Below are 15,579 nucleotides of genomic sequence, written 5' to 3' on the forward strand. Positions count from 1 at the left end.
CGGCTCCCCCCTCTCCGGCGGAGGTCGGGGGAGCCCGGGGAAAGGAGGCGTGCGTAAAGATTTTGCAATGTCCCTGCATGGTGTTGTAGACTTTCCTAGCAAAGAAACCGGCTTCGGCTTCTTTAAAATCCCCGACGACTCACCTGACTAGCCGGCCTGCGGCTCCGCGCTGACCAGGTAACGCGGGGCCCCCTCTCCACCCGCTGACATTGCGGCGGGGCGGGGGCGGCGCGGAGGCGAGCCGCGGCCAACCCCCCCCTCCTCCGCCCCCAGCCCCGCACACTCACCCGCCGTCCCCCGGCCCGCCCGGTCATTGGCAATTAGCGGGGGGGGGCAGGGGGGGCGATTTTTTTTCTTTTTCTTTCCGCTAAGCTCGCAGTTCTGCCCTCCCCCTCCCCTTCTCCCCCCTTCCCCCTTCACAGGGTCAGGAGTGCCGGGGAAGTGACGGAGGCACAGGGAGAGTTCGGGGTCCCGGGGTGGCCGCGACTTTAACAGGGGGGGTCCCTCCCCGCAGGAAAGCTCCATCCCGAAGCCGGGCGGGAGCTGCCGGGCCTGGCCGGACCCCGCCAGGCTGTTGGGGGGGGGGGGGAAGGGACACAAGGGCACACGTGCGGAGAGAGAGCGGGAGGGGGAGGGACTCTGCTGCGTGCCCCGGGCCTGGGGCTGCGTTGTGAGGGAGAGAGAAGCGGTGCGGGGCAGCGCTCGGAGCGCCCGTGGAGTTCACGCGCTTGGGGCTGCGCGTGGGAGGCGGCTGCGATGGGGGAGGCGGTAGGAAGGAGCCGAGTGCGAGTGAAGGTGAATGGCACAGGGCAGGCGGCCCGGCACCCTGCACCTCTCTGCTGCTTGGGGTGACCCCACGCCTCGAAGTGCCGTTGTTTGTGGCCGCGGGGTGGAGGGGGGCGGGTGAGAACCCGAACGCCCTTTGCCGTAAAGCACCGAAGTTTTAAGCATGTAGCAGCAGCCCTGTCTGAGATACAAAGTGTAAAACTTATCTGATACATGTTTCCCCCTGTTCTCGAGCACAGAATGTTCCCGTGCCGCACACGTTGCATGCGGCCGCGGTGAGGACGGGAGCACTTTGCGGTATAACCTACATTAGCTTATAGATGGTGCGCTGAGCTTGTGCCAGGGCTGAGCGTGGCGAAGTGCCCCGTAGGGCCGCGTCCCTGCTTCTGGAGGCACCGAGGCGGCCCTGGGGCCGGGGGACCCTGCAGGCTGCCTGCTCTCCTCTCCTGGACCTTCCAGTTAGGATGTGCCGGGGGCAGGAGAAAGCAAACATGGCATTCAGCATGCTCATTATCAAAATAAGGCAAACAAATCGATTGCATTAGTGGCATCACAGTTATCCCATGGCTTTTTTTCCCACCCCCCAGAAATTAAAAGGTTACCGTTGGAGTGTCGTGTCCCTATCTCAAACCCAGCACCACTTATTACTGCAACGGTATTTCAATATTAAGTGATCTTGGAGATGATTTCATCTTTCATTTTGAATCCTGAATTTGAATCAGCATTAGAATGTCAGGACTGCGAGATAAGGTGGGACGAACTAAGTAGACAGCTGAAGGGCTGCGGGAAGGAGATCTGGGGCCGCTCACAGTAACCTTGTTTACAGGGACGATTCAATTGCAACCTGAATTTCAGCACAAGGCTGCCTGGACTAATGCCTGTGCGCTGATCACGAGTGTCTTTTGCACTCTAAACCTTTGCTCTCCCTGCAATGCATACTCGCAAAAACTTTTCTGGAAGGTTATTATGATTTTCCAATATGAAAATGAAGATGCTTTCCTAAAAGGAACACCGCTCTTTGAGCTGGTGTGTATTAGCAACAAAGTATTCACGAGGTCCGAATTTTTTTTTTTTAATTTATTTTTTTCCTCGCTGATGTGTCGGGATCAGTAGTTGCACCACACCTTTGACTTTACGTCTATGGCTTTGATTAATTATATTTAAGTCTCGGAGGTTTTGTGTGTATTTTACAGCCCGTGAAGCCTGTTTGAGTCAGAATGTGAAAAGATGCACGTTGTACCGAGCCCCATAGTGGTCTGCTCCGTTTTTGTTTTCTTTTCTTAAAGCTGTTCTAGGAAAATCACGTGCATGGAGAGAGTGGGTGCTAAATGCCAGCAGCCGCATTAATGAAGAAAAAATGCAGTTGAAATACTTTGGAATAATAAATAGGATATGTAATGGTCAACCACAAGATAAAAATTTTACACAGTGTTTTTATGGCTCTAAATTGGCTGCGTTGTAAACCAAGCTTACTACTCTATTAAGTCATCATACTTTTCAATTATTTAAGATTTCTAGCCAAGCTATCTAATATCATCTTCATTGTGCGTATCAGAAAATTATATATACGGCTGCAATTCCTTGTTAGTCTGTGAAGGCTGTGTTGCAGATGGGGGTTTAATTTTGGCTTATCAGGACAAATGTTACAAAGCACGCACACGGCAAAATGATATGGAAATAGTCCCAGTCCTGCAGAATGGGGATAGTTACAGCACGGAAATGTACCTAATACAATTTGAGATCCACTCACTAAGAAACCTTGACAGTATCTGCCTTCCAGGTACTGCGCATTTGGAAATACTATATCTCCATTTAAATGCAGATCTTCGGTTTTCTCCAGGGGGCAGTTGGCGAATCTTTCGATTGAACCACCAGTACTAGAAAAACTAACTGCGGATTTACTCATGAACAAGAGACCCTTTCAAGTCTGCCTGTTTGAAATAATGGTTTTAAAATTTCCTAATACTGCAGTTTTAGATGGATTTTTAAATGCCTTTTCAGAAGTCGCACAAAAGGAATGTTGTCTTCACTCTAAGTAGTTCAATGTTTGCACACTTATTTAGCAATCTTAAGAGAGATAACATTACAAGCCAGTTCTTTGTTTTTGCATTGGTATTGTGTACGCTTGTGAGTTTTGTCAAATGGACAGCGCAGTCTTGCTTTGATTTTGACCTAGATTCCTCTGGATTCTTCCTATACAGCCAGTACCTGCTTATTTCCTGCTGTGAAAATAGGAGAACAACTGTTGATGCTATCTAGCTGGGGCTGTGTGGGCACATCCAGTAAACTCCCCTCCTCCTCGAAGACCTCATTACTAATGGGTATGGTAGTGCTATATTTAAGGGGGTGCATGCGAGTATTTTCTCTCGTGAATTTTCAATCCTTGAGGGTTTGATTCAAAGAAAGACAGAAAAAAAAATGGGTGTAGTGAGTGGATTTATTTCTTTTTCCATATTGGGTGTGTGCATTTTGCACTCTTGCACTGGTGATCAGGGCCATGCTCTATTTAAAACAAGTCTCGAATCCCATACTTGCTTGAAACTGGGTGCCAGTAGGAGTCAGCCCTGCTTGGAGGGGCATGTCCCACCCAGCCCAGCTCCCAAGCTGTTTGCCAGGCATCCAGCTTGCCGTGCAACCTAGTCCTGGGATATAGGGAATGGGAGCTGCCTCTTGGGATGAAGACAGCACAAGGACCTGGTGCAGGGAGGCAAAAGGTCCTGACATTTTCTGAGCCAGGCATTCCTGCCTGCTCAAATGGGGAAACCACCCCATAATGGGAAGGATGCTGCCCTCGCCCCTGTGCGGGGTTGTGGAGATTACACCCCTGTTGTACTCACCTGTTAATGGCGTATAGCCCATTGTCTCCAACACTCAGGGGAAATGTACACTTCAAGCTCTTCGTGGAGTTCAGGCAGGTCTGGAGAGTCAAATCTTATGTGCACCAGCACTGATGGCAGAGGTGCTATTCAGCTTCATTGATGTTGCTAGCAACACTTGCGGATTTGTGTTTCTAGTGGAAGCTACAGTGGGATGGACTTCTTAAAGGAATGTTCTGCATATTGGGGTTGAAAGGAAAGCCAAGCCTGATACATTAGCTTACTGCCTGTTTCATTCTGTTGAAATCGACTGGATTTCTTCATGCAAGAGCTTCACACGTGCATGCCTGTGTTGGCGTGCTGATCGGTGGGGATATTTCTTTGCTGAAAATCTTGTCCTGAGTCAAGTCTGGGCATGCATGCTTCTGTATGTGCATATACAGGCTGAGCAGGGCCCATCATTCGTAATACAATTTCTGCCTTTAATATCTGAATAAGATCTCTTATTGTAACTCAGCCATTAGGGGAAAGGGAAATGGAACTTTTCTGAAACAGCTTTTCTGTTGGGGAATCTAGTGGCAGTTGCTTTGAAGCATGTGTAATTGATTATCATACATTTATTTTAAAAAGGAGACATAACAAGGAATCTAACATGATGTTTTGGAATATATCTTCTCCCCACAATGTTCTTGAGGGAAATGTAAGGTTGCAGGCATCATTTCATGCCCTGTATGTTTTTGAACATAAATCAAAGAAATTGTTGGAGGGTTATAGATGTTCATAGCAACTGTAGCTATAATAAACACATGCAGTATATTTTTTCCAAGCTATTTTGTATGGGTGAAAAGCTGAAGCTGGCGTTTTGTACGAACAATTCAACTTAATCACTGAAAATTTATTTCCTAGTTAACGTGGATTACCAGCCTAGCATGAAGTTGTACACCTTGGCTTAAGTACATCTGTGAGGGAAGCCTTGGTTAAAATTGGGAAAGGATTTAAATTGGGTCTAGACACCTTGAATGAATAATTCCAAATGTCACATTTATTGTGATGCCTCTGTGGCAATATTTACATCTATGTTATTGCTTATATTGGCTTCAAAATATGCTGATTACTTTAGGGAGCAAATAAAAGACAAGAACGTTATGGAAAACAAACCAATGCAGAAGAACTTTAATTGTATACAGTCACATTTTGCACTGTAGTAAATAGAACAGGAAGGAGAAACCTGACTGATCAGGTGGTGCAGAGCCGCAAGAGCCACCAAGCTTAAGCATACAAGTTTCTTGGTGATTGTGTTTGGTTTTGTTTGAAATTCTTAAAAGATGAAAAAGGACAAAACACTATAATGGAAGAATTTCCATGAGAAGAGTGTATAGACTTGATGAGTCTCTTGACTTCTTGATCCTCTAACTTGAGGATAAGGACGGTTTCCCTTATGCTGACAAGCACCCAAAGGCATTAAAATGCTAAAAAGAAAATACAATAGTCATACTTAATGTATATATGGATGGACTGGGGATAGGGCATGCTCAGGATGCGTGCAGAAATCAAACAGGTCTGGAGGAATTGAGTTTGGGTTCTCATATTCAAGAAAAATTCTGAATGGTAAAAAAAGAGGAAGATTGCTATCAAAAATTTGGGAGTAGCTAAAAGCTCTGACTTTTAAAGTTGTCATTGTGTTTCTGCTGGAATTCTGTTCTTTTGTGGTTACTTTCAGTAATTCTTCTTTCATTACAATGCCCAGGCATCCCTTTTTAAAAGACAAATCTGATATCTAATTAACTGACTTCTGGAAATGGGGCTTTAAAATACACAACAAACATCCCAAAAGTCACACTAAATCTGAGAATTCACACCATTTTAGTTGTTTGTAGTGTTAGTCTTAAATGACTGGCTGTTGACAGTATCTTTCAGTTGTAAGACCCAGGTGAATTAAATGAGAACTTTGTAAATTGTTACAGCTGATGGGCAAAGGGATGGCATATCATGGCCCTCCTTTGGCACCAGCACCACGTTAGGTGTCAGAGGCTGTGGGGTTAGTTTCCCAGTGCCTGGACATGGGTGGAGGAGGGATGGAGTCATACACCTTCTGACACTGTGTAGGCTCGGAGCTGGCTTCCCTTCATTTCTCTTGTAACTCTTGTTCCCATCCCACGAAAGCTCTATGAGAAAATGAGAAAGAGGTAGATAAGAGAAGACAGAACACGCCAGTCAGAGGGAAAGTTGGTAAGGCTGGGAAAAGAAGGATTTTGCAGTTGTGTGTCCTGTGTTGAGATCAGTGTATACTTGGACAAAAAGGAGTTGAAGGAGCAGTGTCCCAGATACATAGTTACATGACTGTGAGGGATGTGACACGATCGTGTAGGAGATGGAAAGAGACATGGAGTCTATTCCTGGGTGGGCATTCTCCAGTCCTGACAAGTTCTAGGGTGAGCAGGGGGTGGAACTGCTGAGTACGGTTGGGTTACTGCTCTCCTGCAGAATTTGGAAGAGTCAGACCATCTGTGTAGATATGTGGGCTCTTGGTGAGGAAACTTCATTCACTGACATTCCTGTTTCCACTGGAGTGAATGTCTTGAGTTTCATCTGCCAAAAAGAGCTTGTTTTACTCTGTGCTGAATTTCTAACAGGAAAAAAAAAAAAAAAAAGCAACACCAAACATTTCTTGCTGAATTACGGACAAATGAGACCAGGTGGACAAAGGTTGGGAGCAAAGTATGCGGAGCCTGGGCAGCCGGTTGGGTACTGGAGCACAGAGAGCAGGTTGTCCAAGGTCATTGCGGCTCTTATGGCACAGCTTGGAGCTGCACTCCGAAACTCAGGTTTTAGTCCATTACCTCCCCAACGTGCAATCCTTGTCTCACAGCTTGAGCAATGGAGGCAGAGAAACCTTGCTTTTGTAACATGCATTAAATTTAATGGTGCTGGTTTCAGCACAAAAAGGTGAGATGGTGTGTTCCTGGTTACGCAGCCAAGCAGTGGTAGAGGCTAGAAAGAGCCTGACTTCACTACTAGGATGGCAGTTCCCTTGCTTGCCTCATCTCTCCAGGGAGAAGATTTATGTTTCTTCTTGGTGCTTTTTAATTCAAAGGGTGTAAACCACGAGTACCTCAGAAAATTGGGCCACCAACCCTTGTGCTTGTTTGTGTTTGCGCGTGTGCAACGTGCGTGCTCAGACATTGTGTGTGCACAGGATCTCAATTATTTTCCTGTTTGAATCATTGAGCATGCTTTCTTGATGTACTGTCAGTTTTGCTTTCTGCCCTTTGGAATAAAGTTCAAAATGTTAAAGAAATAACACACAATATATTAGGAGCTAGGATAGTCATAGTGCCCAAGGGGAAAGGAGTGTGGTGAATAATCTGTTTTATGAATGCCTAAAATAAAACCTTAGTTACTCCTAACCCATCTCCATAGTGGTGTACTTGTAAAAGGTGCTCTTCTAAACATTGCTTTGGGGTTTGGTGGTTATTCTGCAGGGAGTGGTACCCCCCCCTTCCCTCAGAAAGCAGCATGCAGGGTCTTGGTCATGCTCTGGACATGGGTCATGATTGTTCTTCTGAGCGTTACTCTGGGCTAAGTGCTGAGGCAACTAAATTGAAATTAATCCTTGGTAATTCTTTAAAATCAAACGTTGCTGCCAAGTTTAGGGGTCGAAACAGCTCTAGCATGTTTATATATCGCTTTTCTGGTTTCGTCAGTTACCATGGGCAGCGGTAAGATGTGCAGGAGTGAAGCTGGGTCCTGCTTGTCTCCCGTGGTGCTGGGGCTGAGCTGCAAGCTGCGGCGGTGCTGCTGGGTGGTTGGAGTCACAGCTCTGGAGTCCCAAGCTTTGCCAAATTGGGGGTGCTGGGCTCCACAGATCTAATCCAGTGCTAAAGGGTCTAACTTGGATATTAAAAGAAGGAACAGGCCTCCTCCCACTCCCCGAATCTGTTGGCTTTTACTCTGTATCCGAAGAAAACATTTGGGGTGTGTGCGGCTGATGCAGAGCAGGTTCAGGTTATATTTAGGATGAGCAGGATGCCCACTACACTTAGTGAACAATTCTGATGCTTTAAATGCTTTTGGGTGCAGCTCGCAGCTCCTCATCTGCAAACACCACGATCAAGATAAAGCAAAATATCTTGTGGTGAATTCTGCAGTTTGTAGTCCTGACAGGCAAAACATCCTTTTACAGTGACTGAGACTTCTGCTTGCATTGTGACGGGCACGGATTTCAGATAGCGTTAATGGCGGTAATACGGTAGATGTGGGTTCCTGAAGTCCTGCAGGACATGCAGCAAGCCCCAGTGATTCAGACTGGGTGAAGTTGTCAAAGGTTGCTCTGCTCTCCAGAGCCTGGCAATAGCTCCACTGAAATGTGATGCCATTGGTTTTCAGCAAAGGTTTCTTTCTGCAGGGCTGCAAACAGAGATCAGCTGCTACTGTGTATACACAACTAGGGAGCAAATCAACCAGCACATTTAAGGAGCCTTTTTAACCCTGAGACTTTCCAAGATTTCTTCTTCACATGGGAAGTTTCCTTTATATTGTCAGATTTAGCACTTTGCTCATGTAATGAGATCAGAGCTAGGATCACTGCTGCACAGTAGAAAGACTTCCTTAAGACATTTGTCCTTGAAACTGCACCAAACTCTTGGAAGAACCCAGAACCTGTAAGTATGTATGCTATAGGCAACAATAGCACAGAGCAACGCTGCAATCAACCATTATACAATATCCGATTAGCAGTGCAGGAGGGGTTGTTTTCAGATGTTATGTTACGTTCGTTTTCAGTTTGTTCTAAGGAAACAAATCAATTCGGGCTTCTGATACAGTGACTTTGCAGTAGATGAGCTAGTAATGTGTTTGATTTAACTGTTCGTTGCTCTCGTGGGACAATGATTGTAGCCATCACACTGTAGAGAACTTTTCTTACGTTTTTAGGCATTTAAAATGATTTTTGGTAGCCGTTGTGCAGATAAGTTTTTTCTTTGCTTTTTGATTTTGGCAACCCCACCCTACGACAAACTATAAATAACAGGGCAAAGGGAATTAGCGCGCATTGTTCTTAGGTAGCCATAAAATATATTTGTTTTTGCAGCTTAATTTACTTGTTAGTAACGTTCCAGTGTTTGGGGGTATTTTTTGTCTTAATTGAATTCTACTCAGAGCTGTCTGTTCTGTGTTTTACTGTCTTGTATGTGTCTGTTTAAGTTACTTTGCTGGGACTGCAGTCTGGTTAAACCTGTATTTAAGCACTATTTATATTCTGAGCACATTTCTGGTAAAATAAGTGTTTGAGATTTTTTTTTAAAGCCTCTAAACAATATAGTTTTATTAGCAGTGAGCACCAGAGGAGGCACAACATGGACGAATGTCAGATGTAGACCACAGAACCAAGTCCTCTGTGCACTAAGTCAGAACCGAACCTGTCCGCTTTTGTGACTACAACTAATAAAAGCCCAGTGCTCCCTTTTGATAAATTTTTAATATGCAACAATCCTTATGTTTATAAGATTAATTTTTCCCAGGTTAGCCTGATTGATGGCTGGATTGTGGTTTCTTAAGAGCTTTCTCCACAAAACCCCCCCAGAAGAGCTGCATTCCATTTAACTAGTGAATGTAAAAACTGGTAACCATGGATTCAGCCACCACTAACTGTCGAGAGCAATGACTTGTTGTAAACAATACAAATGAGCCAGGATAGCAGAAGCAACCAGACATGAAATGATTTTAATAGAAATTACGGTAAAGGTCATGTGATACCGTATCGGCTTGAATTCAGTGTTAAAGGGAAAGTATGTCAGATTTGCAGGTTTGATTTAAATTGTACATCTCCGGGAGCTTCACGTTTGCGTGAGACCTGCAGAAGGGAAAATGAAGCAGCGTTTGGAAATGCCTCCGCTTAATTGCACATTATGGCTTAGACCCCGGTCCCGAAAATGTATGAGTAACTCTAATCAGTGAGATTATTCATGTACTTAAAATTAGGTAGTTGTATAAGTGGTTGTAGGATCAAGGCCTTTCTAGGTAAGTTGGTAAGGAAAAAAAATTAAATTCTAAGGAAATAATAACCTGCCACTAATGATAACTCATGGAAATGCGAGTTTTAGTACTGTCGTGCTGTTTGGTTGGAAATTGTTTGCTTGTTTGGATAACAGGAAAACAAGTTATATTTATCCCTTCGTTTCTAAATGTTATGACTTTCATTTCTCATATCCACCATTCCTCAAATCCTCTTCCTAATTTATAGCCTCTCTCCTTTGGATAACTGGTACACTGGGGTGTCAGCTATTATAATACAGCATGATGATAGGCACATGCAGATCGCATGAGCAGTCGTGTGTCCTATCTCAAGAATTTCCATCCCTACAAAATCTTTGCTGACTCCCAGCTGTCACATGGCTGTCACTCACAAATTCTAACCATAACCAAATCCCTTTCCGTGTGCATGCACTAACCAAACCTTGCTACGTCCCTGTGTGCGCAGGCACAAATGGCCCTGCTTTGAGCGCTTTCTCTGTGTAAACTGGGCTCTCCCCCAAGCCTGCTGCATTCCACTAATATTTCTCCATTAATTTGTTCTTGGGCGCTGCTTCCCTGTCATACCTCTGCTAACCACACGTCCTTTGTAAGAAGGAACCTGGAATAATAATAGCAGTTGGTCCGAAATGCAAACAAAAATAACTTTGTGCTTTATGTAATACAACAGCTCAAATCAGTACCAATCTAAACTCACAACTTCCACCCTAAATGTCTCAAAAATTTTAACTCTTAGTGTTCTGTAGGCGAAGTTGTCACCTTGCAGCATACTGACTTGACTCGTTTGAATACTGAATTTCCTTAACACTTACATCATTTGGAAAAAACAGGACTAGTTCCAGTCTAGGTCTGGATTATTTCTATTTTCAATTATTTGTCTTTCTAGCGTTGCATATGTATACGTCGTTTTACCAGTAATTATGGTTTATATGTTTTTCAACCAGAATTATTTTAAATAATTTCTCATCAGTCTATTACAGATGACCAATCTCTGTCAAGCCCAGTTTGCAACTGAAAATGTGTAGGTAGATACAGGACAAGTCTTGCTTTCTCTGTTCCTCTGAGCTGACTTGTCAAACTGGGTGAGTTTGCTTGTGTGAGTCAGGAAGGTAAGATTTAGCTTATACACAGATTAACAGCAAGTAACTCACTTAATACTGACAAAAATAGACTGTTTTCTACTGAAAAGCAAAACAAAACAAAAATCCACCAATAACAGAACAACAAGTAGCCAACTTTTCAATAGAGAGGCAAAGGAAGGTTTGAAAAAAGAAAGGCCAAATTGTAAAACATTTTCTATTGGGGGTGGTCATAGAGAAGATATTCCTGTAAATCAGACCTACAGCTGTATTAAAACATTACCAAAAAGGAGGAGGACAGAAAGGGCACAATCTTAACTTAGCATGCACAGTCTGGGAGAACTGAAAGTAACGTGTTGATGAAAGCAGTGAGAGTTGTGACCAGCATCTGAGTGACCTTTGGAAAGCATGCTGGGCTGTCTACCATGGGCTCTTTATGTACCATTAATAATTCTTGCAACTCTTCAAGAAGAGGTGAGGGAATCGAGAATTGTTGCACCTGGCTGAAGAACCAGGTTTCAATCTGGAAAGACTGTGAAATATTCGGGAAGGAAGGAGTGTGCAGTGCTTCCATGGACTTATCTGGCAAGAGACAATTGGTGGTTTTCCTTTGCTCAACATATCTTTGGTATCTTTGCAACCTGTGACATATGCACGTCCACTTTCCTGTATTTTGCATCAAATATTGATTTTGTAATGTAAAACTTTGAGCAGTTAGTGGATGAGCTGCTAGAACTCTTTCCCCATTTGCAGGCAAGAAGAGCTGGAAGGCAAGTTCCTTTGTTCCTCTCTCAGTTTGTAAAGTTCAGGTGCTGTATTGAGTATTTGCAGAAGATTTAGACTAGAATTCTCATTGGAAGCAGAGCCTTGTAACGGTGCATTTGAGTCCCTAGAATGGAGACTGTGGTGTTTTACTTGTAGAGAGGTCTCAGTGTATGCTGTAAGGCAAATGTTGCAGAGCTACATGGAGCATACTTGTTGACTAGCAGAAATACTATAAAAATAATTGGTAACAATTAATGGCAGTATCCCTATTAAACATGGTTAGAATAATAATGAGAATAGTAAGAATTAAATAATAATAATAAATGGTATTTTATTATCATAATTCTAATCCATCACTTCTATTCAAAGACTGCTTTTATTGATTGGGTAGTTTTTGGACATGTAAATATCATATCAACAGTCCCATGAGCTAAATTGAAGTGCTATTGAGTACAGCCGATCTTGATATAGAGGTGCCAAGTGTAAGGAATAGAGAGTAAACTGGTATCCAGGTCTGCTCACACTTAATTGTTGATGCTGCCAGTGCTGGTGCAGGTAAGTGAGAAATAAATTAGTAGTTCTTGTCAGGTGGACTACTGGCTATCAAGAACTGGACTGAAACTACTTAATTTCCTGGAGCATAGCAAACTATTTGGTCACTGGATGACAGAACATTGTTCTTTAAATTATTAACTCTTGTGAGCAGTATTGTATTTGATAAATTTCCACTCCTTTCTAGTTTATTTCTTAGCTGATGTGAGCAAGTGAAGCTTTCTGAAAACTCACTTAAGTCTCATGAGCAGTTCCGAATGTGCTTCTTCCCATGGGTTACTGAAGACCCATGGCTTATGGGCTATAAATTGCTCCAGGTCAGCAAACTTGTTGTGGGGTCAACAGACAGGACTGTGGTCAGAATTGGCTGGATTAACTTTCCATTAACTTTCTGTGACTAGAAGGTCTTTCATTATTCTGTATTATTCCTTTGTACAAAATAAGGTCATTCTCTGTATATTTTAGTTTTAATAGAACCAGACTGCCACTGACCATCAGCTTTTGCATGCATAGACTCTCTTCTTTCTGGCAAAGCTTTAGGCTCAGATCCACAAAAGGATTAGGTGCCTTAAGTCAGACTTAAGTGGGATTTAGGCATTGAAAGTCCAAACTGAGATTCTCAGTATTCCCACTGAACTGCCATTTAACCTTAGAAGTTGCCTAACCTATGCGAATGCCTACATTTTCAAAATCCATCTTTCCCAGATGGCCGAAGATCTGCTTTGGATGTTCTCAAGCATTTCCATCCTGACAAGGTTGAGCCTCTCTGCTCCCATCTTTTCCCTCATGTCCTGGCAGACTTCAGAAAGAAATGAGCTCCTCTTGTAGGACAGTGGCTCTCTGTGTGTGATGTATCTCACCTTCTCCAGCTGTGTCCTTGAAGGAAAGGACTCTTCATGAAGTTTCTGTCAGGAGCAACCTGGGAACCTTGAGAAAGATGTCAAAACTGAGAAATCTGAATGTTACTGCGTAGAGCCCAAAGGTCCTAGAGAAGAAGTGAGACTTCAGATGCAGCACAGCCTTTATTGTCAGCTCCTGGCAGTCTTGCACTGTTCGCTGCTGGGCGATGACCTCTCATGAATTTACCAGCATAAAATTCTGGAGCAGCTAACAGGGCTGAGGGCTTCATTACACTGGCAAAACGTCTAAAATTTGGGTACTGGGTTGTGAAATTATCACACCCTGGTGAATCCAAGCTTGCTATTTTGTAACAGCAGTTCCATAGGAAAGAACTTGTTTAAACTCTTTTCTGTGAGGAATCACATAGAATCCCACCTGTCCCTGTGACGCATGGCAGATGTTCCACTTTCTGAAAGCCAGACTTTTGGGGGTGTTCCATGTGCACGCCCAGAAATAATAATCACTTTTTGAATTTCTTGAGCTGTGAGCGGAGTGATAGCCACCTCGCTTTGTGGAGGTGAAAGCAAATAATGTTATGCTAGCAGCTGAGTAAGTGGTCCTGTGCCATCACTTATTTCTCAGCTGTACTCGTGACATTTTGTGTGTTCTTAGCCATGTCTGCTGTTTGTTTAAATCCTGCTCAGTTCCTTGATGTATCAGTTTTCTGTAGACTTTTGTTCGAGTAGTCCCAAATGCTATCCTATTTCAAATAGATGAAACCTTATCAGCAAATAGTCTTTAATCAATAACCTTAACTCTTTCCTTTAACTCTGCATAGGCTCATTTTGACCTTTTATTTTTAAAACATTAGGTGGTTTTTTTTTGTTTTTTTTTTTTTTTGAGGGGACCATATGTAGGAAATTTGTCAGAATTTCTACTGAATCATCTCCTCTTTTTTAGCCAGGATTTGTGCGGGTGCACATTTTTCTGCACATTAATAGGTACATCTTTTTTTCCCCCACTGAAAACCCAGAACTTTTTCTCAGGGAAGTTCCTAGTTTTCTAATATGTCGAAGATAGTTGGACTGCATGCAACCTTAATGTTATTTATTGCTGCTTTTAATTTATGTATGTGCACAATCCTCTAAACAACAGCATAGAGGCCAAAACATTTTTATAAAGGTAAATCCTAGAACCTATACAAGCGCTCAATCAGATGTACTCTTTGAAAAGTAGGAAACTGCGATCATAAGAAACCTGTATATAGTGAATAAAATTTACATCTAATAATGATAGTTATATGTATTGCACAAGAACAAGTTGTGCTTATATTTGGGTAGATAAAATTTTTAGGTCTGTCTAAGATAATGGCATCTTAATAGCTAAGATTGTTATCCATGTATTTTTAAAATCGATACAGAGAGATCTGTTATTTTAATGGAGAGTATATGTGTTATATACTATTGAGCAACTTTCAGTCCACTAACTTTGTGTTTTCAGCATAGCATGCTTGAATCATGACATACTTATCTTAGTATTTTAATGCATACAAACATTAGCTCCTGGGCACATCTTTCATAATTTCACTTGTACTTTTGAATTATTCGTCATACAATCATTCTGTGGCATTTCAAGGACAGACTGATTGAGTTTGTCAGGGGCAGTCCTGTGAGTGTTCCTGTTTTGCTGTTTTACCTCTTCTACTGCAGTAGATCTGCTCCTGGACTTCTCTGAAGATACCAACTTGCTACAAAGAGTGACAAATTAGATACAGCACAGTAAGGTGACAGAAAGAAGCATACTGCTGTCTGATTGGAGGAAGGAGATGGCATTGTGAGTGTTCAATCATAGTACATAATGAATGTATGACTATTGTATGTGACCAATTTTAGGGATAGGAAGTTCAGCAAATATTGTATCTTTGTGGTTGCCAGATCGCTTGCATGCTTGCTAAATCCTATACACAGCACTTCCGTCTGCTGGGTTACTCATTGAGCTTTTAATAGTCAACTTAATTTTAGTTAAGGTTCAGTTTAGTAACTCTTGCAATTAGTGGAAAATATTGCCAGTGTTCATTTGGTAAACCATATTACATACGGTATACATATGCACGGTACATGCAGAGGTGAAAGGTAGTGGATCGTTTCTTATGGATCCCATAGTCACTGGCTTTTAAGGATGAATTACATAACCTTTTAATTATTGGAGGTAATCTGCCAACAAATTGAATCTTGGGTTTGTGTGCGAGAGGAATTTTGGTCTCCCTTGTTCACCATAACTTCCTAATCCTAAAAGCAGCTTCTAGGATCCCTGATGACCTGTGAGCTGGTGTGTTTCATGTTGTTGGCGCAGGAGAAATGCTGTTTCTGAGGTGGGCTTAGATCCATTGTATAAGCAAGAAGCCTTATTTTCAAAACAAGGTTCTCAGCCTTGTAATGCTTACTTGCTTTGTCTCTGTGGAAGCAGCCAGAGTGTAGGAGGTAAGTCTGTTGCTTGTCTCTTTTCAGGGATTTTTTTGTGATTTTTGCTTAATGGGTACAGGTAAAATTTATTGCCATCATATAAAACATACATAGATTGGACGTCAGCCATCCAGAGAACACTCTGAAAAATAAAGTAGTAGGGAGAATAGCCATAACATAAGAATTTATTTGAAAATAAAAGCAGGGGTACAATGTGGCAACAACCAAATGCATCAAGGGGATTTTTTT

At 42.7% G+C, this 15,579-nt stretch overlaps 1 protein-coding gene across 4 annotated transcripts in view; it reads left to right on the top strand.

Moving 5' to 3' along the window:
- The window catches only part of ESRRG (estrogen related receptor gamma), a 366,441-nt gene continuing 350,898 nt past the window's right edge, over nt 37–15,579 (top strand). For 2 of the 4 annotated variants that reach the window (XM_021393161.1, XM_021393160.1), the window contains exon 1: nt 39–177. Coding sequence is in view for 1 of the 4 variants with exons in the window: in XM_021393158.1 (XP_021248833.1) it covers nt 8,166–8,263 (98 nt within the window). In the remaining 3 variants the exon portion in view is untranslated. Of the gene's footprint in view, nt 178–8,019; nt 8,264–15,579 lie in introns of those variants that run through there. The other 2 variants (XM_021393159.1, XM_021393158.1) reach the window with 2 other exon arrangements.

The sequence above is a fragment of the Numida meleagris genome, chromosome 3 (assembly GCF_002078875.1).
Source record: "Numida meleagris isolate 19003 breed g44 Domestic line chromosome 3, NumMel1.0, whole genome shotgun sequence".
NCBI lineage: Eukaryota > Metazoa > Chordata > Aves > Galliformes > Numididae > Numida > Numida meleagris.